This window comes from Molothrus aeneus, chromosome 10 (assembly GCF_037042795.1).
Source record: "Molothrus aeneus isolate 106 chromosome 10, BPBGC_Maene_1.0, whole genome shotgun sequence".
Classification (NCBI taxonomy): Eukaryota; Metazoa; Chordata; class Aves; order Passeriformes; family Icteridae; genus Molothrus; species Molothrus aeneus.
Genome location: NC_089655.1, coordinates 17132144 through 17158014, shown reverse-complemented (window position 1 = coordinate 17158014; position 25871 = coordinate 17132144). Strand labels below are relative to the sequence as shown.

The window sequence follows — 25871 nt, the reverse complement described above, 5'->3', positions numbered from 1 at the left end:
ATGTTCAAGGCTGGCACCCCCACACCAGCCCAGGCACAAGGGACATGGGGGGGGGGGGGGGCGGCAACAGTGGCACACGGGGCATTATTTAGCAATGTTCTTTTATTTCCAGTTTTAAGGTGAAAAGATGCCTTTAAATCTTCAATTAAATACTCCATAAAGAAAAAAAAAAAAGGCAAAAAAAAAATTATTTACAAATTCACGTGACCAGTAATTGAATCCTTGTTTTAATAATTACACATGCGGCTCGTCACATCCGGCGCTCTATAAATACAGGGGACGCGGATGAGGGGGCCGCCCTGTCGCTTGCCCAATTGTGGCCTTAAACGTTTGGGAGGAGGATAGGGGCTTTTGGGGTCGTGGAGGGGACTCAGCCTGGCCCAGAGAGAAGGGGCCACCCCCCCTCCTCCCCGGCACCCTCCCCAGGTGTCAGAGCAGGAGCTGGGGGGGGGAATGATTTATATTTAAAATTTAAAAACCATAGAGGGGAGAGGGTCCAGGCAGTGGTGGAGGAATAGAGAGAGGACAGGGGAGGGGGAGAAATCACGCTCCTGTCCCCAAACCAAATTTAATAAGTTTATATATATATAATCTCTCTATATTTCATCAAGAAGCGGGAAGAAGAAAGAGGAGGAGGGAGAGGAGGGGAGAGATATGTCCCCATCCCATCCCCCCCTCTCCATAACATGAATCCAGGGGTGCTCTGCCCCACTCCCAGAGACCCGGTGTGCCTGCACTGGGAGGGGGGCGAGGAGGGTCCCCAAGGGGGCCCATGGCAGCCACCACCTCAGTCAGCATCTGTTTATTATCATCATGACAAACTCGTACAGGCCTTACAAACAGAACCAGGACAGAGGAAGAAGAGAGAGGAGAACTGAAAAAAAGAGAGGGGGGCTGCAAGGGGCACAGCAGGTCCCTCAGCCCTGGCATCAGCAAGTCCATGGGGGCCAGGGGTGGGAAGGGATGGAGTTACTCCCCAGGGTGCCCCGCTCTTTTCTCCCCCCTTCCTCCTCCTCCTCACAGCTGCTCAGTTGTTGTCCGACTCATCCTCAGCTTCCCGGAGCCAGGTGAAAAAGGCTGTCACCGATTTGAGAGCCACCCCTTTACCCTGCTGCTCGGCCGGGTCCTTGCTGGACTCCCACTTGTAGAAAGCCTCCTCCTTGATGACGTCCTCATCGTAGAGGGCATCAAAGAACATCCGCAGCAGGTCTGGGGTGGGGGGACAAAGGGGAACCTCTGCTATTCTCCAGCCATCGGCCACCCTGCTGAGGTGGGAACACATTTGCCACCCTCTCCTTGCCCCACCCGCACCCACGATACTCACTGGGAGGCTGGTCCAACTTCACCACCAAGGCTTGCAGGGCATAGAGTGCCTGGAGCTCCTTCTGCTCATCCCGCAGGTACTTCTGGAGCAGCTTGGCCTGGTTGCGGATGACCATGGCGTCCACGCGGTACGGGTTCTCAACTGCAGGGGACAGGGCGTGAGAGGGGCACTGCAAGCAGGGGCACCCCCCCCCGCTCCCACCTCACCCTGGTACTCACAGACAATGGCCAAGTGGCACACAGACGTCATCAGGGCCCTGATAAACGTGTTGGACGAGACCTGCTGCTCGCTCAGGTTGGCCTAGAGGGGGGAGGGTAAAGGATTGTGAGCTGGAGAGGGAGCCAAGAGGAAGCCTCCAGACACTCAGGCATTGTGTCCCCACCCTCACCTCAATCCAGTCGTATATTCTTTGGTTGTTCGGGTTCTCCTTCAGCAGTTTGTCCATTTGCTTGCACAGCTCCTCTGAGGTCAGCTCCTTGCGGCTTGGCATGTCTGAGCTGTCCCCCATCGTGTACTCCAATTTCTGGGGAAGCAGGCAGAGAGAGCTGTTGAAGGCAGCACAGGGGAGTGCCACTCTCACACTGCCCAAGGTCTGCCCACGGCCCACCTCTGCCCCTTGCTGCCAAAAAGCCCCCAAGATCTGCCCACAGCCCACCTCTGCCCCTTGCTGCCAACAAGCCCCCACCTGCTCTGTGACAAATTTGTTGACATCCTGGTCCTCAGGCAGGAATTCCTTCCAGCTCAGGCCCCCATCCCTCCACAGCTTTCCTGCGGTCTTCTGGCCCTGTGGGACAGACAGTCAGCATCAGCATTGCATGCCCTCCATCTCCAGGGAGGAAGATACTGTGGTTTGGCCATGCCAGCCCCGTGACCCCGATACTGAGAGGGATGCCCCTCACCATCCTCTCTTGAGGCAGGGGGGTTCAATCCCCACCCAGCCCCCAGGCAGGATGCCAGTCCTTGAGACTGCAGCCAGCAGCCACAAGCCCCATGCACTTACCATGCCCTTGCACAACAAGCCCAGCACCTCAACCAGCAGCGTGGTGGCCTTCCCAATGGGCACCAGGGGCTTTGTGATCTCCCTGTGGAGCACAAGAAACCTGGGTGAGCTACCTGCCCCCAGGAGGACTTCTGTGCCAGCCCTGCTGAGGAGCACAGCCCTCACCTGAACAGCTCCTCCATGGGGATGCCTTCCTCTTGCAGGATGGGTGTGATGAGCTCAGCCAGGTACAGCCAGATGTGTGGGATGTCAATCTCCATGTCCTCTGCGATCTCCAAGATCTCCCGCAGCCTGAAGAGCAGAGGGAGCTGTTGGGATCCAGCAGTCCCCACACCCTTGGCTAGGAGGGACCTCAGGATGTCTCAATGTTGAGTCCTACTCAAGGCAGGGCCAAATTCAAAGCCAGGCTGCCCAAGCCCCTCACCCTTTGTAGTACTGCTCCTTGGAGAGCGTGCCTGCCTTCACCAGCTGGCAGAGCAGGGCTCCCATGTGCTCGCGGGAGATGGTGCTCCTCTCCAGCGTGGACTCGATGCCATTTTGCACAAAGATGTAGAGTGAGGAGGGGCTGCCCAGCTCCTGCACACACTGCAGGGCCTCCTGCAGGGAAAAGGGGGGGTCAGTACTGCCCTATAGCCAGCTCTGGCTCCCCTTCCTCATCCAGGCACCACCAGAACACTGCCCAAACAGTGTACCACACAGGGAGGGAAGCATATGGCATGTCAGAGGAACATGGCCACCCCCTTCTCTCACCTTCATGTCATTGATGTGCAGGTATTCCTCTATGATCGCCTTGGATTTCTTCTCCAGTTCCTCTTCTGACAGCGCGGGCTTGGTGGATGTTGCAGGAGGTGTTGGCTCTTGTTTAACTGCAAGAGAAGAGCAGGGATCAGGCATCACCTGGGACAGGCAGAGCTGCAGGTGCAGCCAGAGCCTGGGGTATCGCCCCTCCCCAGCTCACCAGTCTCTCGGCTCCGGTCCCGTTGCTCCGTCATGCTCGCAGCCTTGCGCACAGCCTCGGGGCCGCCCTGCTTCTCCCGTTCTCGGCTCCTGTCCTCTGTCTCTTTGCTGAAGCTCCTCTTGGTGAGGGCAGACCTGTTCCTGTCTACTCTCTCCCCCCGGTCAAGACGCTCTAGACGGTCGCTGCCCTTCTCCGAACGTGACTCCCGGTCCCCTCTGTCCCCAGCCTTCTCTGACCTGTCACGGCTGGAGCTGCTCCTGGGTGAGAGAAAGACACACAGTGTGAAGAACCCATCACCACCCTCCCTGACCCCAGACTGTAGAGCTCTGTAAAGTAAGGCTGTGCCACTCCAATCCCCACTTCGCTTTTAGCACTTGACCATTCTTAGGGAAAACTTTCTCCCTATTTCTCACCTGTTCCAACTCATACCCTTTTCCTTTTACTCTGCTCCTTGGCATGGCTGAGCACTGCCTGCCTTTGTCCTACCCACACCTTCCTTCTGACGCAGACTGGCAAAGCCTCCTTTTGTCTTCCTCTTCTCTTGAACAAATCCAAACTCCAGCTCTCTTTGGGGACCTCACACTCCCGCCACCCATTAATGTCTACCCAAGGACCCCCAGGCCAGACCAAGCACGCAGGGGTGGTCACCCAAGTGCCAAACAGTAGGGAGGACATCCAGGGTGAGGTCAACCTTCCTTGCCACAAGGATTCACCACTGACTCTGAGCTCTCTCAAGGCCCCCCCCATCTTGCCACAGGGGCCTTGATACTGTAACTTGTCTATACACTGATCAACCACAAGACTGAATCAGGGGCTCTCTCTCAACCCCACACACCCCTCCACCAAGGCAGGGCTGGCCCCTCACCTTTGCACCACACGGCGGGACTCTGGGCTCTCGGCAGGCATTGACTGCTGGAGCGCTGAGAAGCGGTTCAAGGTGCTCGTGGCTGGTCGCCCTGAATCAGATGCTGGGCGTGAAAAGAGGGAAGTCTCAGAGTTCGGCAACTCCTTGGTAGAGGAACTGCCAGGGGAAAGATCACCCCTCCACTCTGTCCCACAGCACCCAGCCAGTCCCACACTGCCTACCTGAATCTGCAGGCTTTGCGCCAGACCCTCCGCTGCTGCCTTTGCCCCAGCTCAGCCGCCCACCCGGTGCAAAGAGCTGGTTATTGGAGTCAATGGATCCAGGCTGCAGATGGAGAGAGAGACAGTCAGGCCTGATCCCCCACCAAGGCATGACCCAGGCCAGGCAGCCAGCTCGGCTGCCCCACCACACCCCCAGCCTCACCTTGGTGATCTTTGTTAACCGGCTGGTGTCAATGGGCCGGTTGCCCTTGCTGATGGGCACCGTGTTCCAGCCATCATCTGCAACCAGGCTACTGCGTCCTGAACACAAGAGGGACAGTCATAAGGTGCAGACCAGCCTTGAGCAGAGTCCAGCAGGAGCAACCCACTCCTAGAAAACTCAAGTGCCCCCAAGGCCAGATACTCACCACCAGAGGATGGCCCAGGGGGTCCTCTCCTCTTATCCTTTGACATGAGCTGCTGCACTTTGATGTGTTCTCGATGCTCCTCCATCTCTGCTTCCTTGTGGATCTGATCGATGGTTTTGGGGCCCTGGTCTCCCCGCCGCGGCACCCAGCTATTCTGCAGAGGGCAGGGAAGAAGGGAAGAGGGAACTGAGATGGCTGAAAGATGGAGGGAAAGGGATTCCCCCTTCCCAGCCACCCCACTCTCAAAGTCTCAGGTTGGTCTCTGGCCTGGGCCATCACCACTCTCCATGTGTTGTGGCAGCTTTTGGCACAAAAGGGCTCAGGTTCCAGAGCCCCCCTGCATTAAACAGCCGCCAGTTACTGTGTGCCCACTACCACTACCATGATAACCAAGAGCAGGGGCTAGCATGGTGTCTCTGGGGCTGGCCACAGCTCACATACCCACCTCTCTCCTAGAGGGGACACATGGAGTGCTGGCATTCAGAGGACATAGGCCAGCAGCTCCAAGGGACCAAGCAGCAGATGGAGGACAGTCCCCAGGCAACTGCATTCCATCAACCTTACCCGTCTTAGGTCAATCACATCCTGCAGCATGAAACGGATTCGGGATGATGTCTTTTTCTCTTTGATGATCTTCTCCATCTGATTGAAGTACTGGTCCATCCTGGGCTATAGAGGGACAGAGCCATGGTCACATCCCTCCTAAAGGCAAGGGAAGAGCAAGCATGGTAGGGCAGGGCAAGGAGTACCTTGGCTTTCTCGAAGTCCAAGTCCTTGCCAATAGTCGTAAGCAGGCGGCAAAGGCACTCAAGAGACTCTTCATCGTGGTTTTTGAGCAGCTTCACCACGCAGTCATGCATAATGGCCTCTGTCAACATCTTCAGTTTGAAGAGCTCTCCAATGAACTTGATGTTGCCCAGGGATCGTCGTCGGGCCTTGTCCCGCGCCTCCTCCAGCTCATCCTTCATGCGCGCCTTCTCCTCGGGCTGCACGGAAAGCACAGCAGGCCAGTTCAGTGTCCAGAGCCAAGCCAAGGACACCCACGCCAGCCCTCTGAGCAGATTCCCGCCACAACTCACAGCACTGGCATCATCCATCTCCTTCTGCCGCTTCTCAAAGATCTCATCATCATCCTTGTCCTTCTCAAACTCCTTCTGGCAGCGGTTGAGCAGCAGCTTGCGGAAGTTCACAGTCACTGTGGGCTTGTCTGTTGTGGGCACTTTAAGCTGCAGGGAGAGGTACAACGCAGAGAAAGAGTATGAGTTGTGTCTCCCCCAAAACTGGGCAAATAAGGTGGCATTACTCAAATCAGGGAAAAGCCACCCTACAACACTGTGATGCCCTGCTGAGACTCTGAACACAGTCCTCCATCCACACACCCTAGTTTCCCCACTCCACATGGCAGGACCTGCACACTACTAAGCTCAGCTGAGATGGCCAAAAAAACCTTGCCCACTCAACAGGAGACCACCCAGCTTCTGCTCACCCCCATAAGGCAACGGCACATGTTAGCATAGGCAACAGAGAAGTTTGGCTCCGAGATGGCCTTCTCGAAGACGAGGTCGATGACACCCTTGAGCCGCTCCTCCGTGTCGATGGACAACTCCATCACCTGCTTCATCAGTTGCTGGAACATCTGGGGTGTCAGCTTGTTGAGGATGCTGCGGACACGGCGGAGCAGTTCCTGCAAGGGCAATAGGGTCAGCAAGAGCTGGGCATCTTTCCCCCAGGCCCTCCGACTGCCTCCCCACCCCAGCTCCCACCTGTGTCTTGATATTCTCAGGATCCTCCTCCTCGGAAGCACGTTTGCTGCTGGGTTTCCAGGCCTTCTCGGCCTTGTTCAGCTTGACATCCTCATTGAGGGACACAGTAGCAATGATTTTGCGGGGCTCCTTCCTCTGACTCGGCTGGGAGCGGCGGGGACCCAACCCTGAGGGCTGACACATGGACAAGAAACTCAGCTCTCTGCTCTGGGACCACATGAGCTGGCTCCCAGAAGTCCCCAGTCCACCTACTCAGATCCTCAACTCCATCATGGACATCAGTGGCCCAGACACAGTGGCTCGAAAGCTTGATCATCACAGAGAGGCAGAGCAGGGTGGCAGGAACGAAGTGAGGAGATACTCACCAGGCCCCGGTTGCCCATGACAGGCCGGCCAAGGTTGGCGAAGGAGGGGGTGAAGTCAGGGCTGCAGTTCATGCTACTGATGCGGAGGGGGTCGATTGGCCGCAGTGGGGTCTTATTGGCCTGCGAAGGTACACACGGCTGAGGATGCCCGGGGGCAGAGGAGCGGGATGGATCCATCCCCCAGCCTCAGCGCCGGGACAAGGAACTGGAAAAAAGGCCCCAGAGGTGCCCCCACACCCACCAAACCCAGGCTCAAGGGTCACTGCAGATGCAGCAACAAGACACTGAGCACAAATGTAAGTCCCTGCCCCACCTTCCCAAGGCACAAGGAGGAGCCAGATCCCCACCTAACCACCACCCGCAATTCCCCAATTTCCAGGGCCGCACCGACCTTGTCCAGCACCACATCTGTGATCTGGGGCAGCCCCTCAGGTTTCTGCATGCTGGCAAAGATGAACTGGAAGCCCAGCAGGAACTCCCGGTCATATCGCTTCTTCTCCTCAGGGTTCAATGGCTTCCATTGCTCTGCAGTGGGGGGCAAGAGGGACACTCTGATGTGCCTGAATATTGTCCCATATTCTCTCACCCCACCCTGGCTGTGGTGGGTCTGGGTCCACACAGGAACAAGCAAGGTGAGATACAGACAACCAGAAAACTACCCCAGGCTGGTACACCATGAGCAAAACCATGCCTGCTTAGAAAGCCTGATTCCACCAGGTCCCTGCCTCCTGCCAAGACCCTTGTGCTGGGAACTCTGTTCCCCATCCCATGACAAGCTTAGGGACAAGATGGGAGGAGAATGTAAAATTTAGGACACAGGGAGCATGCCACCCACACCTTCCCCACTGCTGGGTCCAGAGGTGGTGGCTGCCAGCAGAGGACTGTGCCCAGGCACAGCTTACCTTCCTTGTAGCCATACTTCTGGCCAGCAGCCTTGCCCTTCTCTGGGGCCAACTTGTCTTCCTTCTCCTCCCATGTCTCTTCCGATTCCTCCTGTGGACGGGCAGGAGCCACATCCTCTGCTTCACTGGCAGGGGTAGACACGGGGGGCTTGTTCTCCGCCTCCGAGGCACTATCACCAGTCTGAGACTGCAGCAGAGGGGACAGGGACAGCAGTCACCCACACAAGCCTGTTCCTGTCCCCTTCACCCCACTCCTCGGTGTCCACCCCACCTCAGATCCTCATTACCATCACAGAGCATCAGTGGCCCAGACACGATGGCACAAAGCAGAGTTCATCACAGGAGGAGATGGGACACAGGGTGATCCCCAGACACCCCAAGACACTCACCTCTTTAAAGGCATCCAGCAAATCACCTACTGCCTCCTTCTTGTTCAGCTCCTTCATCCTTCGTTTCTTCTTTGGCACCGACATGGCGACTGGGAGGAGAGGCAGGAAGGTGAAAGACAGGAACCCTCCCAGTCCCCAGCACCCTAACACTAGCTACAGGGTCACCAGCAAGGCCCCAGTAACAGCAGGTGAGCTTCAAGATGGAGCCACAGGGATGTGGTCCTGCCACCACATAACAGCCCCCATCCCCAAACACACCCTAATTTACCATGTGCCTCATCAAAACCTCCCATCTACACCACTGCCCTACTGTGTGCTCCCCATCCTGTCAGAGGATCCCTACAGACACTGCTCTACAGGCAGCCCGTACAGGGACACTCCCATACAAATCTCTGCTCCTATACACACTCTCCTCCCTGGCACCCCTATACACCAGCCCAAACACATGCTCCCCAGAAATTTATCTGCCCTGAGGTTGCCCTCCTAGAGCACCCCTGTATCCCTGCCCAAGGCACTCCATAAAACACATCCTGTGAACCCATCTTCCCCATCACTCCTATGTAACCCCAACACTCCTGTGTAGGATGCTTAAAAAAAAAAAGAGAAACCCTAACACATCCCCAGGGCACTCCACTTCCCTCAATCATCCCTGTGTACTTGCATACCCCTACACAGCATGCCCTACATCTTCCCTGCCAATCCGCCACCTCCCAGTGTCCTCAACGACTGCGGACAATCCTCAGATACAACCCTGATACATCACCCTACACCCCTGTGTAAAACATCATATAAAACACACTTCATTCCCTGTGACATCCCCCACACACAGTCCTCTGTGCCCACCCCATACATCACCCCATAGATGTACTCCCCAGACATCTCCCTGATCCCACCATCCACAGACACCTTGTCCCCCTCAGAATCCCATACCTACACACCCTGTATCCCTAACCACATCTCCAACATCCTCCCTGTACCTCATGCCATGCGATGTCCCCCACCACCCAACACCCACCCTGGGGCACCCTGCAGCCCAGCATTCCCAACCTTGTGCGGTCGCCTCCGAGATCTGCGAAGGGGCAGGGGCTGGGCTCAAGCTTCGCTCCTGGGTCTCACCAGGGCCTTCGCTCTCTTCCTCCTCCTCCTCTGCAGGTGGGGAGGCAGGGGTGCCAGGCTGGGCTGGCTCCTCAGGCTCTGAGATGGGACTGACATCTGACTCGGGCCGCTCCTCACTTGGCTCTGCTTTGCTGGTGCCCTCCACACCATTGGGTAGGGGCAGCTCTTCAGCCTGGGCAACGGGGGAGTCCAGGGTGGGCACAGGCACCGGCTCGGAGACCGGCACTGGCTGGCACACGGGCGCCTCAGGGACCGTCTCAGGTGTCTCCTCCAAAACCCCATTGGCCTCAGTGGGCTCAGGGCAGGGCTCTTCCCGGGGCGGAGGGGGGCTGGGGGAGGCAGGTTTGGCAGGCGCTTCGGGGGCCTGTGGTACAACGGGCGGTGGCGACGGCGCAGCCGGCACCAGGGGCACGGCTGGCATCGAGGGAACAGTGGGCACCGGCGGCACCTCAGGGGGCACAGGCTCCTGCAGGGTGGGCTCTGGGAGGGAAATAGCAACCTTCTCCTCCTCTTCCTCCTCCTCCTCCGCAGCCACCGTGTCCATGTTGGGCGCGGGCACAAGGGGCAGCTCCGCAGCCCCTGGCACTGTAGTGATGGCGCTTAACGTCTTTTGCGGGTCAGGTGGCGCCTCGCCCTGCTCCGCTTTCACGTCCGTGTCCACAGGAGGCTCCATTGGCACCAGCGTCACAGGCGAGAGCACCACGGGCTCCACCTCGGGGATCAGGGGAGGGGGAGGAGACGGGGATGCTGACTTGCTGGGCTCCAGGGAGACGGGCTTGCTCACCACCAGCGCAGGCTTTGGGCGGTCATCTGCAAGGTGGATGGCATTAATGGATAACTCTCTGATTCCCTGCTCATCCCACATTCCTCCCCAGATCCCTCTATCTTCAGGAGCCATAGGGACAGATGTGCCAAGCCACATCACAAATGGGGGATGGGGACAAGAAGGGTCCTCCAGTGCCCAGAGGACAGCTGAGATGAGTATACAGCCCCCATAAACTCTCCTGGATCCAACAAGGGGACATACGTCCCTTGTTGCAGGTATGCAGGGATGGTCTCTGACCCCACAAGAGTCAAGAGAACCAAGGAACAGTGGGGCTGGCATTACACATGCATTCCCTGGTGTTGCAGTACCAACACCAGGGAACCTTGCTGCAGCCATGCCAGCTGGCACAGCCAGCCCTGGCACGGGCACTTACCGGGCCGGACAATAACTGCTACATGAGGGGTCTCTCCATTGGCCTGGGGCTCCAAACCGCTTCCAGCCTGAGGGGGCAAAGAGGGAGTTGAACAGGGCCATGTGCACTTCCTTCTGCCACAGCTGCGAAGTCAGAGGGTCCACTTACCTGTGGAGGAGTGGGGGTGGATGAGGTCCTTGCTCCAGACATAATTTCTTCTGTAATGTCTTTGCCACCTTGGTTGGGGTCTCGTATTCGGATCTGTCCAAGAATCAGAGCAGAGTGGGGAAGCTGTTGGCAGACTGCAGGACATAACACACGGGCAACCCCCTTTCCATGAGCCCAACACCCCACAGGACACCCTTCTCCAAAGGGAAAAGGAAGATTCATTCACTGCAGTGCCTGTCCTGGCCATGCAGTTTGGGGGAACAGTGGGTGCCACATCCCCTCACCAGAGGACACAGTGTCCCACAGACACTGGCCTGCTCCAGTGCCTTGCAAGTCATCGCAACAGGCAGCTGAAGCCAGCAGGTCCCCAGGCCAGTGCCCATTTCCAGAAGTGAGAGAACCCCAATACATCACTGTGCTGGCACAGGGGCTGCAAGAACCCCCACTCAGAGGACTAGCCTCAGCACACAGAAACCACAGTGAGCTCTGTGTCACCCCAGGCACACCCTATATGCCTACAGCCTCATGTGCCCCATGTCTGCAGCATGAGCTACAGGGCACTCTGCTGCGGGGTGACTGGAGGGGTACACATGGGTCTGGCTGAGACTACAGCACAGGGCAAAGTGCAGCCAGGAATCTTGTTCTCTCTACCTTCTGAAGACGACCTGCTCCCAGAACACCAAGTGCAGAGCTCAACCCATCTCTGATGAGAAAATGCCAGCATCCCACCTCCCAGTGGCACCCCCTGCCTCCCAGCACAGGGCCATGCCGGCAGCCACCCGGCTCCCCGCTATAAATAGGCCCCATGCGAGGCCTCTGAGCACCGGCATCTCCGGGAGCAGACAGCAGTTGGCAGCCGCGGCACCCCCGCCCTCCCGGGAGCTGTGACTCAGCACAACGCTGCCCGCCGGGACGACCAAGGTCGCCAGCACCCACCGTGCACCCCAGTTCCCTTGCTAAGCCCTCCAGCCTGTGGGGACACAGCCCTGTGCCAACCCTCTTCCCTGGCATGCTGCACCATGTCCCATCCCACACACGACCAGCGCCCGGGACTGACACCATCCCCCTCCTGCACACGAGCACACCCTCTCGCACATGAGCACCCCCATCCATGCCTGGAGGCAGATGGCTCCTTACCGTCTTGCGTTCTCGTTTTGGGGGGATCGGTGGTTGCTGGCTCACAATGACCTGGGCAGTGGGGACCCCCGCTGAGAACTGCTGCACCCCCTGCGCCGGGTAATACGCACCCGCTGAAGGAGAGGAGAGAGTGTCAGAGCAGCCAAGCCAGATCCTCCAAGCCTGTCCTGAGGACTCTCTGATCTCCCAAACACAGGGGTCTGTCAGGAGCCCGGAGAGCCCTCGCTGCTCTGCTGCGAACCCCCATCGCATCCGGCCTGGATTGTCCCAACCCGCCTGACAGGCCTGACCAAATTCCTTCCCTGTGAAGCAGAGAGCGTCCCCGCGCCACCCCCACGCCCAGCCAGGCCCCGCAGGCATCCACCGTGCCCACCAGCTCCATGCCAGAGAGCCCTGCCTGGACACTCGGCCATGTCAGGTACAGGCGTCCTGGCTCTGCCGGTGACCGCCTTCCTGCCTGCACCCTTATCTCCCCAAGGCCAGCACCAGCCTGAGGGCGGCACCAGGCAGCCTCCATTCACACCCAGGCTGAGGGGCTCAGGCTCCCCGTGCAGCTCGAGTCCCTGGCGAGCCCAGCCCAGAGGAAGGAGCTGTGCTGAGGCACATAGGCAGAGCTGGACCCCATCCAGGGCTGGCACAACCCTCAAGAGGTGCTCCACTCCTCCCAGGGCATCCATGAGCATCACCCCGGAGCAGTGCCAGAGGGATACGGGTGTGCTGGGACAGGCACAACAGGGTCCTGGCCCCCTCTGGCTCCAGCACCTTCCCTGCTGCACTGACCCTGAAAGTCAACCAAGGTGCTCTGGCGACTGCCTCATCTCTGAGTCAGGGACCCTCCCTTTGCTTGTGGGACTCACAGGGACGCTGAATGGGCCTCACACGTCAGGATGGGCTGGGCATGGGGGAAAGGAAGGAGACCCTGGGCTGCCTAGCCCTGAGGACCATTCAGGAGACCCAATTTGATTCATTTGTCAAGGGTCACACCATGTCAGGTCACCCTACCAGTCCTGTGGGCAAGAGGCAAGTGCTGCCAGCTTCCCCAGGAAGAGCCACAGCAGACCCAATGCAGAGGATGGGGGTGCACCTATCCTGGAACCTTAAAGAGATACCCAGAGCATGTCCCGGGGCTGTGCTCAGTGCAAAAAGGTGCAGCAGTGTCCTGGCCCAAGCACAGGAGACAGCCACAGCCAGGGGCCACCTCCTTCCACTGAGGGGCTGGCTGGGTCCTGAGACAAGAGGGAGGGAGGCCGGGCACGTACCTGGCTCAGGAGAAGCCCATCTCTGCCCCGGTTATGCTTTGCTGCTGTGCTGGGGCCAGGCCGGAGGCCTCGGCTCACATTTCTGTGTCTGCTGGGCCTCCCGGGGCCAACCAAGCCTAAATATAGTCACAGCCCGGGTGGCCACATGCAGCAGGGGGAAGGAGGAGGGGCTACTCACATCGCACTCCCCAAGCACCAGGAGGGGGCAGGCACGGAGCACCCCAGCTCAGCTCCTGGGGAGCAGGAGCTGAGGGGGTCAGCAAGCACTGAACTGCTCACCACCTTGACAGCAAGTGAGGGGGAGCAGGGGATAAAGTCTGCCCCAGCCCTCCGCCAGCCGAGTTAAATATTAAACAGCCCCAATTTGGAAAAGGACAGGGGTGAGTGGACTGGTACAAATGGACCAGCGGGACATGATGTGCTGCTGGGCAACAAGCAACTGTGCCCCAAAACAGCAATGAGGGTCACAGAGTCAGCCCCAATCAGCTGTGTTCAACTCAGGGGGACACACAGAGGCCAGGGGAGTAAAAAAAAACAGGGAAGTGCTGGGACTGAAAGAGCACTGGGGAGCAGAGCAAACCCTCTGTCTGTACCGTAAGTCCCGAACTCTGTGGGGCTGGCTCCGGGGTAAAAACTAGGGGCGCCAGGTTGGACCGGGTACTGTTGGGTCGGGACAACGTACGTGGAGCGACCCTGCAAGAGGAAAGAAAATAAGTCAGTTATGTCCCCTGCAAAACACAGACATATCCCCACAACACTGATGTAACCCCAAACCTGACTGTGAACTAGTTGTACACCAGGGCAGTGAGTAGGACACAGGCAGAGAAGACACCAGGTGCCTCAGAGAACTGTTGGGGAGGGGACCAGTACTGCCTGCTGCGTCTCTACAGAGCCAGCAGCACCCTGCTCAAATCAGTGGGTGTTCAGAGTCTCAGGACCCCCTCCACCCCGCCAGAACAGACCTGGGCTCCAAGCCCAGGCAACACCTCCCACCAGGGCCCATCCCAACCCCCTCCCACAGAGCCCAAAGCATAGCCCTCACCTGTCCGGGAATGTAATAGGCTCCTTGGGAAGGTGTGTAGGATATCTGGGAGGGTATCATCATCACCTGGGAAGCAGCTGGATACACATGGGCAGGAGGGCCGGGCCGAGCCGTCGTGTTACTCTGCACGCGGGACGCACTGGCAGGAGGCTGTGCCCTGTTCTGGTAGAAATGCTTGGGGAGAGATGGGGCACAGCATCAGCAGGAGCTCCAGCACCTTCATCTGCCACCATCGCACTCGGGGGGAGACACCAGCCCCCCCACGCTGCCGGCATGCAGCACCGCCTCGGCAGCCCGCAAGGCCACCCCCCGCCCCGGCACCATCCTGTCCCCACGCACCTGCGGGGCCGCCTGGGTCCACCCGACCCAGCTCATGCCCGGCGCGGCCCCGGCCCAGCCCTCCCGGGGCCGGCAGCTCCAGCGCCCGGGGCCGGCCACGGCCGCACGCAGCTCGGCGGCGGCGGGTCCCGGCGTGCTCTGCACCGGCTCCAGGCGCTCGCGGTGCATGCTGGGACCTGTAGTCCCGCCATGCCGGAGCCGGACAACATGTGGAGCTCCGCATTCCCACCCCGGCCAATGCCGCTCATCCCGACCCAGCTTTTCTGCCGGGCAAGAGCATCCCCGGGAGCATCAGCTCCAGCCCAGCAATGAGCGGGCAAGGAAGGGTCCGCGCACGCACCCCCGGGGCAAGGAGAAAGCGTTACCTGAAGAGACCTGAATCCTCCCTGTTAGCAAGCGCACGCATACAGAGGGAAAGGGGGAAAGAGAGAGACAGGAGTTACTGGCACTGGGACAGGGATAGCAGAGGAACGGACAAAAAGTCAGGGAGCCCTTTGCTCTGTGCCCACATCCCAAATATACTGAGATCCCTTCTAGGGACCTTCCAAGGGGCAGGGATGGGTCTGATGAGCTCCCAGACAGCACAGCCAAGGATGTCACCAGATCTGTCCCCAACAACTCCTCCACACAAGAGGGCTGATGGAACCCAGAGCCTTGCACGCCACTGCAGGGCCTTGGGAGACCAAGCAAAGCAAGGAAGAAGAGGAAGAGGCAGAAGGGCACAGGCAGAAGCAACAGCCTGGGCTGGAGTTAGCACAGGCACAGCCACATGCTGCAGGCTTCATGCAAGGGAGACACTGCAGAGAAACCTACCCAAAGTCGAGGAGGCATCCCACACTTTCCCCAGAGTCCAGGGTCCCCACATGCTCCCCAGCCCCTTCATGCCCAAGGTGGGTGTTTCTGTGCAGTGTCGGGGAAGGGTGTTCAGCATGCAGGGCAGGGGAAGCGGGTTAGTACCTGCTGGTGAATTGCCCGAGGCCCTGCTGGAAACTGAGAGAGGAGGAAAGGGAAGTTTGGGGAGGGGGGGAAGGAGAGAAGAGCAGTCACTCTGTGGGCATCCTCATTGGAGGCGCCTGCCCTCCCACCCCAGGGCCAGGAGGTACTCAGGTGGCAGTCGTGGTCCAGATCACGGGCTCATTCCCCCTTCACAGGCACACACCAGGCCCGAGGGGCACCACGTTGCTCCTAACACCCCTGGGTTCCGTGGCAGTGTGGGCTACTCGGCCAGGAAGCAGAAAGCCGCTGGATACCCCTTACCACCCTCTGCAGCTCTGGACAAAATCCTTACCTGGCGCGGCTGAGAAGGCGTATTCATTTGTGAGGTCGGTGCCGGGTTAAAAACCACAGGTGCCGTCTGACCAGGTGGGAACGTCGGCTGGAAGAAGGCAGGGAGGGAAAGAGATGGTACCACTGCCCTTGGCACCAACAGGGGAGGCAAAGCTGTGTCCCCCAGCCCTGCAGAGGAAGTTACCTGCGGCAGTCCGGGAGAAGGGGCAGGGTGCGGGGCAGTCGGGGCTCCTCCTGTGGGCTGTGGAGCTTTGTTCATTTCATGGGGTTGTGCATAAGGATCCCCTCGCTATCTGCAGGAACAGGGACAGTGGGCATAAGCTGGAGATGGCAACACCCCAGGCATCTGTCTCCTGTCCATGTCAGCACTAAAATCTGCAAATCTGCAGCCCCACAGCCTACCATTGTAAAGCCAGGCATCAGCCGTGCCCCACAGACAGCATCCCACCAAGGCACGGACCCCCAGCCACCTCCTCTTGCCCCACTGGGCCATGGGGAAGATGGGGTAGGTACTGTCAAGTCACCCAGCCTGGGCAGGTCCTCACACCCTTCAGAGCAGACCCCTCATCATGCCCCAAACCCAGCCATGCCCACCAGCAACACTGACCCACCCAAGGTGACCCCACAAAGCCTGTCTGGGCCCTACACAAAACTGGGCACCAGCGCCCATAATCTGCCACCAGTACGTAGGCCACCACTAACTCCGGGGGGCTGGGTGGGCCGGCGGCACCCCGGCGTCAGCCGTGCCCAGCTCCACCCCGGCTGACCTACTAAGCGCTTCCCCCGGCCGGCCAAACCTGTTCCTGCCGGTGGCGCCGGGTCCCCAGCGTACACCACAAACGCCTACCAGGGAAGGCAGGGAGCAGCTCCCTCGTCCCCCCGCGCCACCGACACTCCTGCCCACTGCCCTGCCCAGGGGAGTCTGCAGCCCCCCGCCGCCGCCAGCACCCAGGCAGCCCGGACACCCTCCCGGCTGTCCCAGGAAGGACTTGGCAGCCAGTGCCGCTCTCCCCGCCCCAGTGCAAAGGCCGCCGGGGCAGGAAGGAGAGGCAGTACCCCGCACACTGCCGGGGTCCCCTGCACCCCACGGCACCCAGCGAGCCCGCTGCCGGCCAGACACCCAAGGGAGCAGCCCTGGTGCCTCCTGTAATCTGACGCCTAGACGCGTCAGCACTGCCGGCCCCCAGCCCCGCTGCGGGCACTGCCAGACACGTCCCACCAACACTGGGAAATGGGGCACCCCAATCCCCCCACGGCTGCGCCTTGGTGTGGGGGTGCCACCCCATCACAGGGATCCCCTGAGCCACCACCCCAGTGGAGATGGGCCTTGCCAGGGTTTCAGGAGGTGGCAGGGGCTGGGTTGCACTCCCCAGTGCTTCCCTCGGGCCCCTTCTCACCGGGGACCCAAGCACCCAGCACGGACAGCCCGTACCTGAGCCAGCTTAGCTAGGCCTTGAGAACAATCACCCCTAAACAGAGGGGGAGGATTGTCTCACAGGGGACAGGGACACCCGGGGACAGCCAGACCTGGTCTCCTCTGCCAGATACAACCGGGAGCGAGTAGGATACTCACCCCCCCGCGGGAAAAACCTGGGCCGGCTGAGCGGGCCTGCAGAGACCGTTCATCCGACTGACTGGGAGAGAGGAGGGAGGGGGAGAGAGAGAGAAAGAGATCAGGCCGGGCCCCGCGGGGGGAGCCCGGCCTGGCCCCGGCTTCGCACTGGCCCGGGTAGCCCAGGAGGGCCGGGGAATGCGGGTTCCGTCCGGGGGGACAACGGGGCCCCGCGCGGCTGTTTGTAATCGGAGTCGCGGCCGCCTCTCTGCGCCGGGAGCGGCCGGGCCGCGGCCTGTGCCGGGCCCGCCGACGGGGCGGGGGGTCCCTGCCCGGGGGGGCTCCGGAAAGGCCCAGCTCGGTCCGAGTGAGGGGCCGTGGAACGGGAGCAGCAGTTCGGGGAGGCGGGAACGTACGGGGGAGTGGGGGACAAGACAAGAATCACCGACGGCGGAGCTGGGACAGGCCGCGGCCGTGGCCCGAGAGCGGCCGGCCCCGCCAGGCCCAAGCGCGGCCTCGCCCCCAGGCCAAGGCGGCGGCCAAACCGGCGGCTGCGGCCGGCTCCGTCCCGGGGCGGCGGCACCACCATCAAGGCGGCGGGAGGGCGCGGTGCGGTGCCCGGTGCGGCATCCGGCGGCCCCGCTCCCCCCCGCGGCGGCGGCGGCCTCTGCCAAGGACACGTGTCACTGCCGGCCGCAACCGCGGCCCCGCGGGCACCGGCGGCGGCACGAGAGGCCGGTCGCGGCGGGGCGGGGGCGGCATTGCTCGCAAGACATGCGGCGGCGGCGCCGGGCCTAGGCGGGCGCGGCGCCGGGAGCACGTGTGCGGCGGTGGCGGCGGCGGCGGGGCGCACCGGCCGGCACGTGGGCGCGGACGGACGCCGCCGCTGCGGGATCACCGGGACGTGGGGACCATCGGGACGAGCGGGGGGCCCGGCGCAGCAGCGGAGCGAAGCACGGGACAGGGCGTGGGAAGGGGGTGGCGGCGGCGGGGAGGCACCCACGTGGTGGCGGCGGCGGCGGCGGCGCGACAAGGCCCAGCGAAGCGAATCCCGGGGAAGGGGGAGGAATAGGGCGGCACGCGCGGCCCCGGTACCGGCGCCCCCCCACCCCCCCCCGCGGGGCGCGCGCCCGCCCCGCCCCCGCCCGTTACCTTCAGTCTCCTTCAGCGCGCGCGGCCCGACGCAGCCGCAGCGCAGCGCAGCACGACCATTTCCGGAGCCGCGCCGCGCGCAGGGGGCGGGGCCGCGGGGCCGCGCGCCCGCCGCCGCCGCCGCGGGGGAGGGGCGCACGGGGGCGGGGCCGCCACGCCCGGAGCCGCGCCGGGCCCCGCCCCCGCCCCGCCCGTTGCGCCGCCGCCGCGCCCCGCCCCGCCGCCGCGGTCACGTGACGGGGCGGGGCGAGGCCCGGGCGGCCCGGAGGGGACCGGGGGCCGCATGGCTACGCCCCATCCCCGCGGCCACGCCCGCCGTCCCGTCCCGCCGCCTCGCACCCCGTGCAGGCTAACGAGGGGAGTGGGCGCACCTGACACCGGCACCGGTCGGGACGCACACTCAGCCGGGGCCTGACACCACCCGCGTCCCACAGCCACCTAGGGACCGGCACCAGCGACACCCGCACCCATTCGGTGCTTGGCACCACCGGGACCCAGCCTCGCTCAGAACTTGACATTGCCCCGGCGGGCACCCACCCGTGCTCCATCCAACTTTGGCCACATCCGTGAGGTACCCTCGTGCACCAGCACCTTCCCGGGACATGCACCCACCCAGGGTCTGCTCTGACGTGGGACTTGCACCCATCCAGCACCCATCCCTCTCCCGGGCAGGAGCTGCACCTGCCCAGATGCCCCCCCCAGCACCTCACACCCACAAGGGACATGGTCCCCACCCTTCACCCCGCAGGATGCAGCACCTTACCCCGACCCTCCATCCACCCCACTCCCTTTGGTACTCAGCACCCCACTCCTACCCAGACACAGCCTCCCCTGTCTACCCAGCTGGGACACAGCAGGATTCAGACACTGTCAGTTTTGGAAACAGGGCAGGGCTTTCCTCTTCGCTGAAAATACTTTCCATGTGGGTTCTGTCCCCACCTCCCTGACTGCTTTTAACCCCACTGTCAGCTCTGGAGCAGCACCAAATGATGGCAGAGCCCAGCAGATTTGGCAGGGTAGCTGAAAGTTGGGAGTTGCCAGCCAAGACCCCCCAGGAGGGCAGACCCAGCTAGGGACAGGCCATGCTGGGCTCAAGGGGAGTTGCACACTCTGAGCACGTGGCTGTGCCGGGCACACACACAGGGCACAGCTGGATGCTGCAGCCATGGAGCACCCACGGCACCCCACAACTCTGTGTCCATGCCCTGCATGTTGGGATCTGCGCTGTGCACAGCCTCCGTGGGCCACAGGCACACCGGCAAATCCAAGGGCAGCGACGAGGAGATCGTCAAGGTGCCCCAAATCCTGGGATTTCCGTGTGGAATTTTAGGGATAAAACGTGGACTTTTTTGGGATTTAGTGTGTATTTGAGGGACTCCAGGTGGAATTTCAGGAATTCCTTGTGGATTTCAGGGAATTCCACTCCTTGGGAACAACACAGGTGGGGAAACCCCTCCCAAAACAAACCCTGGAAAATTAAAATTTAACAGGAAAATTCAGGGACAAAAAATTCCGGGAAATTTTGGGAAGCCTTGCCCCACCCCCTCTGGATCCGTTGGAATTCCCAGAGGGATTTGGGACGTTTCCAATCCCATTTCATTCCCGTTTCCATTCCAGGTTTACCTCAAGGCTCACGCCGACCACGAGGAGGAGCCGGTGACACAACTCAAGAGCGAAGTCCGGCACATCCAGGAGGTGAGATTCCCAGAATTCCACAAAATTCCCCGAAAATTCTGCAAAATTCCCACAAATTCCTGTAAAATTCCCTGATTTTCTCACAAAAGCCCCTGAGTTTACATGAAGTTCCCAAAAAAATCCTCCCAAAATTCTCCAAATCTCAGCCCAAATTCCCCCCAAAACTCCCAAAAAATTTCCCTCAAAATTTCCCCAAAATTACCCTGAAAGTTCCACAGATTCCACCCAAATTCACTCAAAATTCCACAAAAATGTCTCTAAATTCCCCTGAAATTCCCACAAAATTCCCCCAAATTTTCCCTGAATTATCCCAAAATTCCCCAAAAGTTCCCCAGATTTCCAATTTTTATTTTCCTTTATTTTCCTTTCATTGGATTTTTCCCCATTTTTACTTGGACTGTTTAACCTTTTTCCCCCCCTCCCAATTCCCTGAAAATTCCCACATCCCAAGAAAACCCCAACTTTTCCCTTTTTTTTTCCAGGCTGGGAGTGCCCTCAAAAAACTCCGTGAAGATTTGAGCACCAAACTCCAGACCCGGATGGAATTTCTGGAATTCTGGGAATTTCAGGAATTCCAAGAGAGCTCTGAGGTAAAAAATTAGGGATTTACAAAACAAAAAAAAAAGTGGAATTTTCCCCTGGAGAAACCATTCCAGAGGGATTTTGGGTGGAAAAAGGGGGATAATCCAAATTTTTCCAGTGGGAAAAGGGGAAATTCCCATTTTTTTCTGGGAAGAAGGGAGGAATTCCCATTTTTGGGGCGGTGAAAGGGAAAATTTCCAATTTTTGGTAGGGAAAACAGGAAAATACCGTTTTGGGGTGAAAAATGTGAAATTTGGGATTTTCTGGAGGGATTTCACAGCTCCCAGGGATGATCCTGGAATTTTGGAGTTGCTATTTTGCCAAAATTCCCAAATTTTGCTCCAAATTGGGAAGTAGGAGCAGGTCCTGGAAATAAAAAAAAGGGGGGAAAATGGGGATAAATCCATAGAAATTTAGGAATAAATGGATTTAAATTGGGAATACATCAATTGAAATTTGGGAAAAGGGAATTGAGGAATTAGAAAAATTTGGGATAAATCCCGATTTTCCCCCTTTTTTCCCCGGATTCCAGGTGGTGCTGGAGAAGCGGAACCAGAGCTGCTCCTGCCAGGGAAATTCCCAGGATAATCCAGTAGGGAACAGAAAAAAATTCTGGAATTTTCCAGGACAGGATTTGGGTCAGGGTGAAAACGTTTAAGAAACCTGTTTTCCACCCAAAAATAGGGAATAGTTGGGGTTAATTTGGGAATATTTGGTGTTTTCCACCAAAGTTTGAGTCCTGAAATTCTAAGTTTTAATTGGGATTTGGGAGGTTCGGTTTTTAGCCAAAAATCCCAAATTTTGTGAATTTTTGAGCTCTTGGAAAATTAAAAATTTGGGATTCTTGACCTCTGGGAAAACTCAAAAATGTGGGAATTTTTGACATCTTGGAAACACCAAATTTGGGGAATTTTTGAGCTCTTGGAAAACACAAAATTTGGGAGTTTTGGGATGTATGGGGGACACTGGGGCCTTTTGGGGCCGTTCCTGCAGGAGGACCCCAAGGCCCTGCGGCTCCTGTGGAGGCTCCAGGAGGCGGAAAAGTGGCACCAGCTGGAGCGGAGCGGCCTCGAGGTGAGCCTGGAATTCCCAAAAACCTAGAATTTCACCCAAATTCAGCAATCTTGGAGGAGAATTTTTCCCAAATTCTGGAATTTTAGGGGCAATTTTGTCCAGATTCTGGAATTTTAGAGGAGATGCTGGGGTTTTTGAGGAACTATTCCCCTTAGGGTTTTTGAGGGATCTCCAGGAAAATCCTCCTACCAAGGAAAGTCCTGGGATGTGTCCTGGGATCCCGGGAGAGCCAGAATTCCTGGAATTCCTGGATTTCCCATTGCAGAGGGCGCTGCTGTGGTGCCAGGAGGACGCGGAGTGGGCAGATTCCGCCCGCAGCCGAGCGGAGACAGAGGTGGAGCAGCTCCAGAGGCTCCTGGCAGGCATGGAAAAGGTGATTTGGGATCAGGATCGAGGGGTTTGGGATCAGGAACCAGCGCTGGGATGAGTGGATTTGGGATTGGGATGAGTCGGAGGCCATTCCCGATATCCCACCCCATTCCTGATATCCTGACCCATTCCTGGTTTCCCGCTATCCCATTATCCCTGTATCCCATTATCCCATATCCCGTTATCCCATATCCCATTATCCCGTTATTATCCCGTTATCCCATATCCCGTTCCCCAATCCGCAGGATCACCGCCATCTGCTGGTGCGGATGGAGTTGGGACAGGCAGATCTGGAGCGGCTCCGGAAGGCAGAACGGGAAAGAGCGGCGCAGCAGGAGTGGTGGGAATTCAAGAATGGGAATTCCGTGAGTGTGGGAATCCGGGAATGGGAGTTCCAGGAGTCTGGGAATCTGGGAATGGGAATTGTGGGAATGGGGGAATCCCGGGAATGAGAAAATCCCAGGAATGCCCAATTCCTGATGTCCCCACTTGTTCCCAATATTCGAGGGTCTTTTGGGATGGGCATTCCCAGTTTTTTGCGGGGCTGGGCATTCCCACATTTTTTGGGACAGGCATTCCCAGGGTTTTTTTGGGGTGAGCATTCCTGGCTTTTTTGTAGTGGACATTCCCTTTTTTTTTCCTTTGAGTGGGAATTCCAGAGCTTTATGGCTGTGAACATTCCCAGTTTATTTTAGGTGAACATTCCCATTTTTTTGGGGGGGGATGAACATTCCCAGGTTTTTCTGCTGTGAGCAATCTCAGTTTTTTTAGCTGAACACCCCCAATTTTTTTTGGATGTGACCATTCCCAGGCTGTTTTTGGAGGAGGAATTCTGGGTTTCTTTTGATGTGGGCATTCCTAGTTTTTTTGGAGAGTGTTCCTGGAGATTTTTCCCGGTATTTTCTCAGCTCATCCCAGCTGGAGAAGGAGGTGGCGGGGCTCCGGGAGAAAATCCATCACCTGGAACCAATGCTCAAGAGCCAGCAGCGCAAAGTCCCCCAGATGATCAAGCAGGTGATGGGAAAACTGGGAAAAACCTTGGAAAATCCAGGGAAAAAAATGGGGAAAACTCTGGGAAAAAATGGGGAAAAATTCACAGAAAAAATGGGGAAAAGGGGGGAAAAATAGGGGAAAACCCAGGAAAATTCTAGGAAAACCTAGGAAAAAACCTGGGAAAGAACCTGGGAAAAATCTCGGGAAAAATCTAGAAAAAAAGGGACAAAAAACCTGTGAAAAAACCCAGGAAAAACATGAAAAAATCTGGGAAAAACTGGGGGAAAATCTGTGAAAAACTGGGAAAAAACCCAGGAGAAACCAGGGAAAAATCCAGGCAAAATCCATTAAAAAATCTGGAGAAAATCCAGGAAAAACCAGGAAAACATCCTGGGAAAAAAACAGAGAAGAAAAAGAAAAAAGCAGGAAAAACCCAGGAAAAAACGCGGGAATTGCCAATCCCTTGGAAATGTCTGGGTTGCAGCTGCAGAATTCCAAGAGCGTGATCCAGGCCAAGGACGCGGCGATCCAGGAGCTGAAGGAAAGAGTTTCCTACCTGGAAGCAGAGGTAGGGCCCGGAATTCTGGGGGCTGGATCCGAGCTTGGATCTTTTTGGAATGTCGGGACCAGGGTTGAGAATGTCGGGATCGGGGTTGGGCTCCTTGTGGGGGTGGCTGGGGAACTGGGAATGGGGGAAAAGCAGGAAAAAGGTGAGAAGAGCAGGAAAAAGGGAGGAAAAGGATGGGAGGGAATCAAGATCTAGAAAGTCCCACAAGACCAAAAAAAAAAGCTGGAAAAAAACCCAAATTCCCAACCTGAGCCTGACCATTTCTGCCAGGATTTGGGAAATTCCTGGGAAATTCCCAATCCAACAGTGATATTGAGGATTTTGAGATGGAAAATTCCCCCGATCCTCATTTTTCCTGGGACAAACTTTGCCAAATAACTCAGGAGCTTCCCAGTCACATTCCTATGCTCCAAATTACCCCAAATCCCAGAAATTCCCATTCCGGGCACAGACGGACCATTCCAAGGCAGCTCTCCAGGGTTGGAAAATCCTTTCCAGATCCCAGTTTTTTCTTTTTTTTTTCCCCAGAATCTGGAGATGCATGACCAGATTGAGCACCTGATCGAGAAACAAGTGAGCCGGGGCAGGAGCAGTGCCCGCACACGCTCCAAGTCGGAATACGTCAGCAGGTGCAGCAGGAATTCAGGGATCAGGGTCAGGAATTCTGGGATCTGGGTTGGGAATGGTGGGATTCAGGTTGGGAACTCCAGGATCTCTTCTGGATTTGAGGATTCTCCTTGCATTAGGCAATGAACTTTTGGATTTGGGGCTGCAGCTTTGGAAGTGCCGTCTGGATTTTGGGGATTTTCTTCTGGATTTTGGGGATTCTCTTTGGAATTTAGGGACCAACTTTTGGAATTTTGTGATGCTCTTCCAGATTCGGGTATAATTGAAATCTCCCATAATTTTTCCATGTCTGCAGCAGATCCCAAATCCCTCCCACAGGAATTTTTAGGAATCCCGATCTCCCCAAAACCCTTTTCCCTGTTTTTTCCTACTGAAAATTCCTTTTTTTTTTTCCCCCCTTTTCCCAGCAAATGCGTCCCAGGCCCGAAGCCACTGCCCCTGATCCGAGTGGTAAACCTGAATTTTGGGGTCTGGGCCCAGCCGGATCCTTCCCCTTTGGAATGACCGGAATTTCCAGCTGGACTCAGAGCCCTTCCCGAGGGAAGAGGTTTGGGATCGCCCCAGGCACGATTCCAGGTCAGAATCAGGAATTTTTCCCCTTTTCCCAGCAATTTTCTGGCTCTTGCCATTCCTGTGTGGATTCCAGAGGTTTTTCCCAACTGGATTCTGGATTTCACCCTTTTTTTGGGGAATTTCCAAATCAAAATCTTGGATTCTGCTTTTTTCCTGAAGGAAGATTCCAAAAAGCTGGGAGCCACCACATCGTCGACCTCCAACACCACCCTTGGACTTGGAAAATGCTCTCCCAACCCTAAAAATTCCATGTCTTTCCTGCTGAATCCTGTGTTTTTCCCACGTAATTCCCTGCTTTTCCCACAAAATTCCATGCTATCCCCCCAATTGATTATTGTTGAAATCCCCACAATTTTGGGATTTTATTCCCTGTATTTATTTCTGTAAATTATCAGAGTCTCCAGGTGAGGTGGGGCACAGGCCGGAATTCTTGGGAATTTTGGCCCAGGACTGCCCCAATCCCATGTTTGACCCCAGAGGCTCCAACCAGGATCCCTTGGGATTCCCTTGGAATTTTTAAATTCCTGGTTTTCGTATTAATGATAAAAAATTCTTTCTGCTTTAAATCCCAGAAGTTGTGGTTGCTTGGAAAAGATTGGGAATTTTGGGGGGAAGGTGGGGGCTTTTTACTGGGTTTTTTGGCTTTTTTTGATTTTTCCGGGTCCTGATTCCATGGGCAGGGTGAAACTTTGTGATTGGGATTTTCCCAGTTTTCAAAACCAGGGTGGGGCTCAGGTTGGGAATTTGGGGATTTTTCCAGGGCTTTTCTTTTTGGCTTTTGGGGTTTTTGCGCGTCCTGATTCCATAGGAATGGGGTAACTTTGGGATTGGGATTAGGGTTTTCTGGGTTCCCAAAACCTGGGGCACTCAGGGTGGGATTTGAGGGGTCTCGGATTCACCTCCAGATCCCAAGAATTTCTCTTCAAAAGGTCTGGAGCCCCAGGATCCGTGGATTTACGGGGAGTG

The 25871-nt window shown here is 57.6% G+C and overlaps 2 protein-coding genes and 2 non-coding genes across 13 annotated transcripts; 1 reads left to right on the top strand and 3 right to left on the bottom strand.

Moving 5' to 3' along the window:
- Positions 1-211: 211 nt before the first annotated feature.
- On the bottom strand, positions 212-18508 carry EIF4G1 (eukaryotic translation initiation factor 4 gamma 1). 9 transcript variants are annotated; one of them, XM_066556221.1, is made up of 35 exons: positions 18425-18508; positions 17294-17354; positions 15905-16013; positions 15722-15808; positions 15391-15423; positions 14799-14819; positions 14095-14268; positions 13646-13745; positions 11794-11906; positions 10657-10749; positions 10510-10576; positions 9242-10120; positions 8195-8283; positions 7806-7992; positions 7295-7428; positions 6904-7041; positions 6539-6712; positions 6262-6459; positions 5855-6001; positions 5525-5761; positions 5340-5444; positions 4776-4929; positions 4571-4668; positions 4369-4471; positions 4148-4238; positions 3283-3539; positions 3075-3190; positions 2749-2921; positions 2490-2615; positions 2325-2406; positions 2010-2108; positions 1713-1847; positions 1543-1624; positions 1325-1465; positions 212-1209 (listed from the first exon to the last, which is right to left on the bottom strand). In XM_066556221.1, exons 3-35 carry the CDS (start codon positions 15977-15979, stop codon positions 1028-1030), a joined length of 4890 nt encoding a protein of 1629 aa, XP_066412318.1. In that variant the 5' UTR covers positions 15980-16013; positions 17294-17354; positions 18425-18508; the 3' UTR covers positions 212-1027. The 9 variants fall into 9 exon arrangements, with proteins under 9 accessions (XP_066412318.1, XP_066412316.1, XP_066412319.1 ...); XM_066556219.1 differs by having other exon boundaries at positions 4148-4250; positions 18425-18507; XM_066556222.1 differs by having other exon boundaries at positions 4148-4250; positions 6904-7023; positions 18425-18507.
- LOC136560964 (small nucleolar RNA SNORD66) lies at positions 6787-6861 on the bottom strand. Its single transcript, XR_010784242.1, has one exon. It is a non-coding gene; the product is annotated as a small nucleolar RNA SNORD66 (small nucleolar RNA).
- LOC136560963 (small nucleolar RNA SNORD66) lies at positions 8074-8150 on the bottom strand. The gene has a single exon (XR_010784241.1). It is a non-coding gene; the product is annotated as a small nucleolar RNA SNORD66 (small nucleolar RNA).
- A 176-nt stretch (positions 18509-18684) lies between the features above and the next one.
- LOC136560645 (tuftelin-like) lies at positions 18685-25471 on the top strand. Of its 2 annotated transcripts, XM_066556610.1 has the most exons (11): positions 18685-18995; positions 20042-20119; positions 20602-20709; positions 21234-21293; positions 21695-21775; positions 22041-22148; positions 22390-22484; positions 23053-23158; positions 23622-23705; positions 24234-24334; positions 24740-25471. In XM_066556610.1, exons 3-11 carry the CDS (start codon positions 20659-20661, stop codon positions 24834-24836), a joined length of 783 nt encoding a protein of 260 aa, XP_066412707.1. In that variant the 5' UTR covers positions 18685-18995; positions 20042-20119; positions 20602-20658; the 3' UTR covers positions 24837-25471. The 2 variants fall into 2 exon arrangements, with proteins under 2 accessions (XP_066412707.1, XP_066412708.1); XM_066556611.1 differs by lacking the exon at positions 21234-21293.
- The last annotated feature ends 400 nt before the right edge of the window (positions 25472-25871 follow it).

Coding starts and splice junctions, on each gene's coding strand:
- EIF4G1 (XM_066556219.1), bottom strand. CDS start 15,979: ATGAACAAAGCTCCACAGCCCACAGGAGGAGCCCCGACTGCCCCGCAC. Junction 14,269..14,798: donor GAGGATTCAGGTCTCTTCAG/GTAACGCTTTCT, acceptor TCTCTCCCCAAG/CATTTCTACCAGAACAGGGC. Junction 6,002..6,261: donor TGTGCCGTTGCCTTATGGGG/GTGAGCAGAAGC, acceptor CTCTCCCTGCAG/CTTAAAGTGCCCACAACAGA.
- LOC136560645 (XM_066556610.1), top strand. CDS start 20,659: ATGGAATTTCTGGAATTCTGGGAATTTCAGGAATTCCAAGAGAGCTCT. Junction 20,710..21,233: donor AATTCCAAGAGAGCTCTGAG/GTAAAAAATTAG, acceptor CCCGGATTCCAG/GTGGTGCTGGAGAAGCGGAA. Junction 22,485..23,052: donor AGAGCGGCGCAGCAGGAGTG/GTGGGAATTCAA, acceptor GTATTTTCTCAG/CTCATCCCAGCTGGAGAAGG.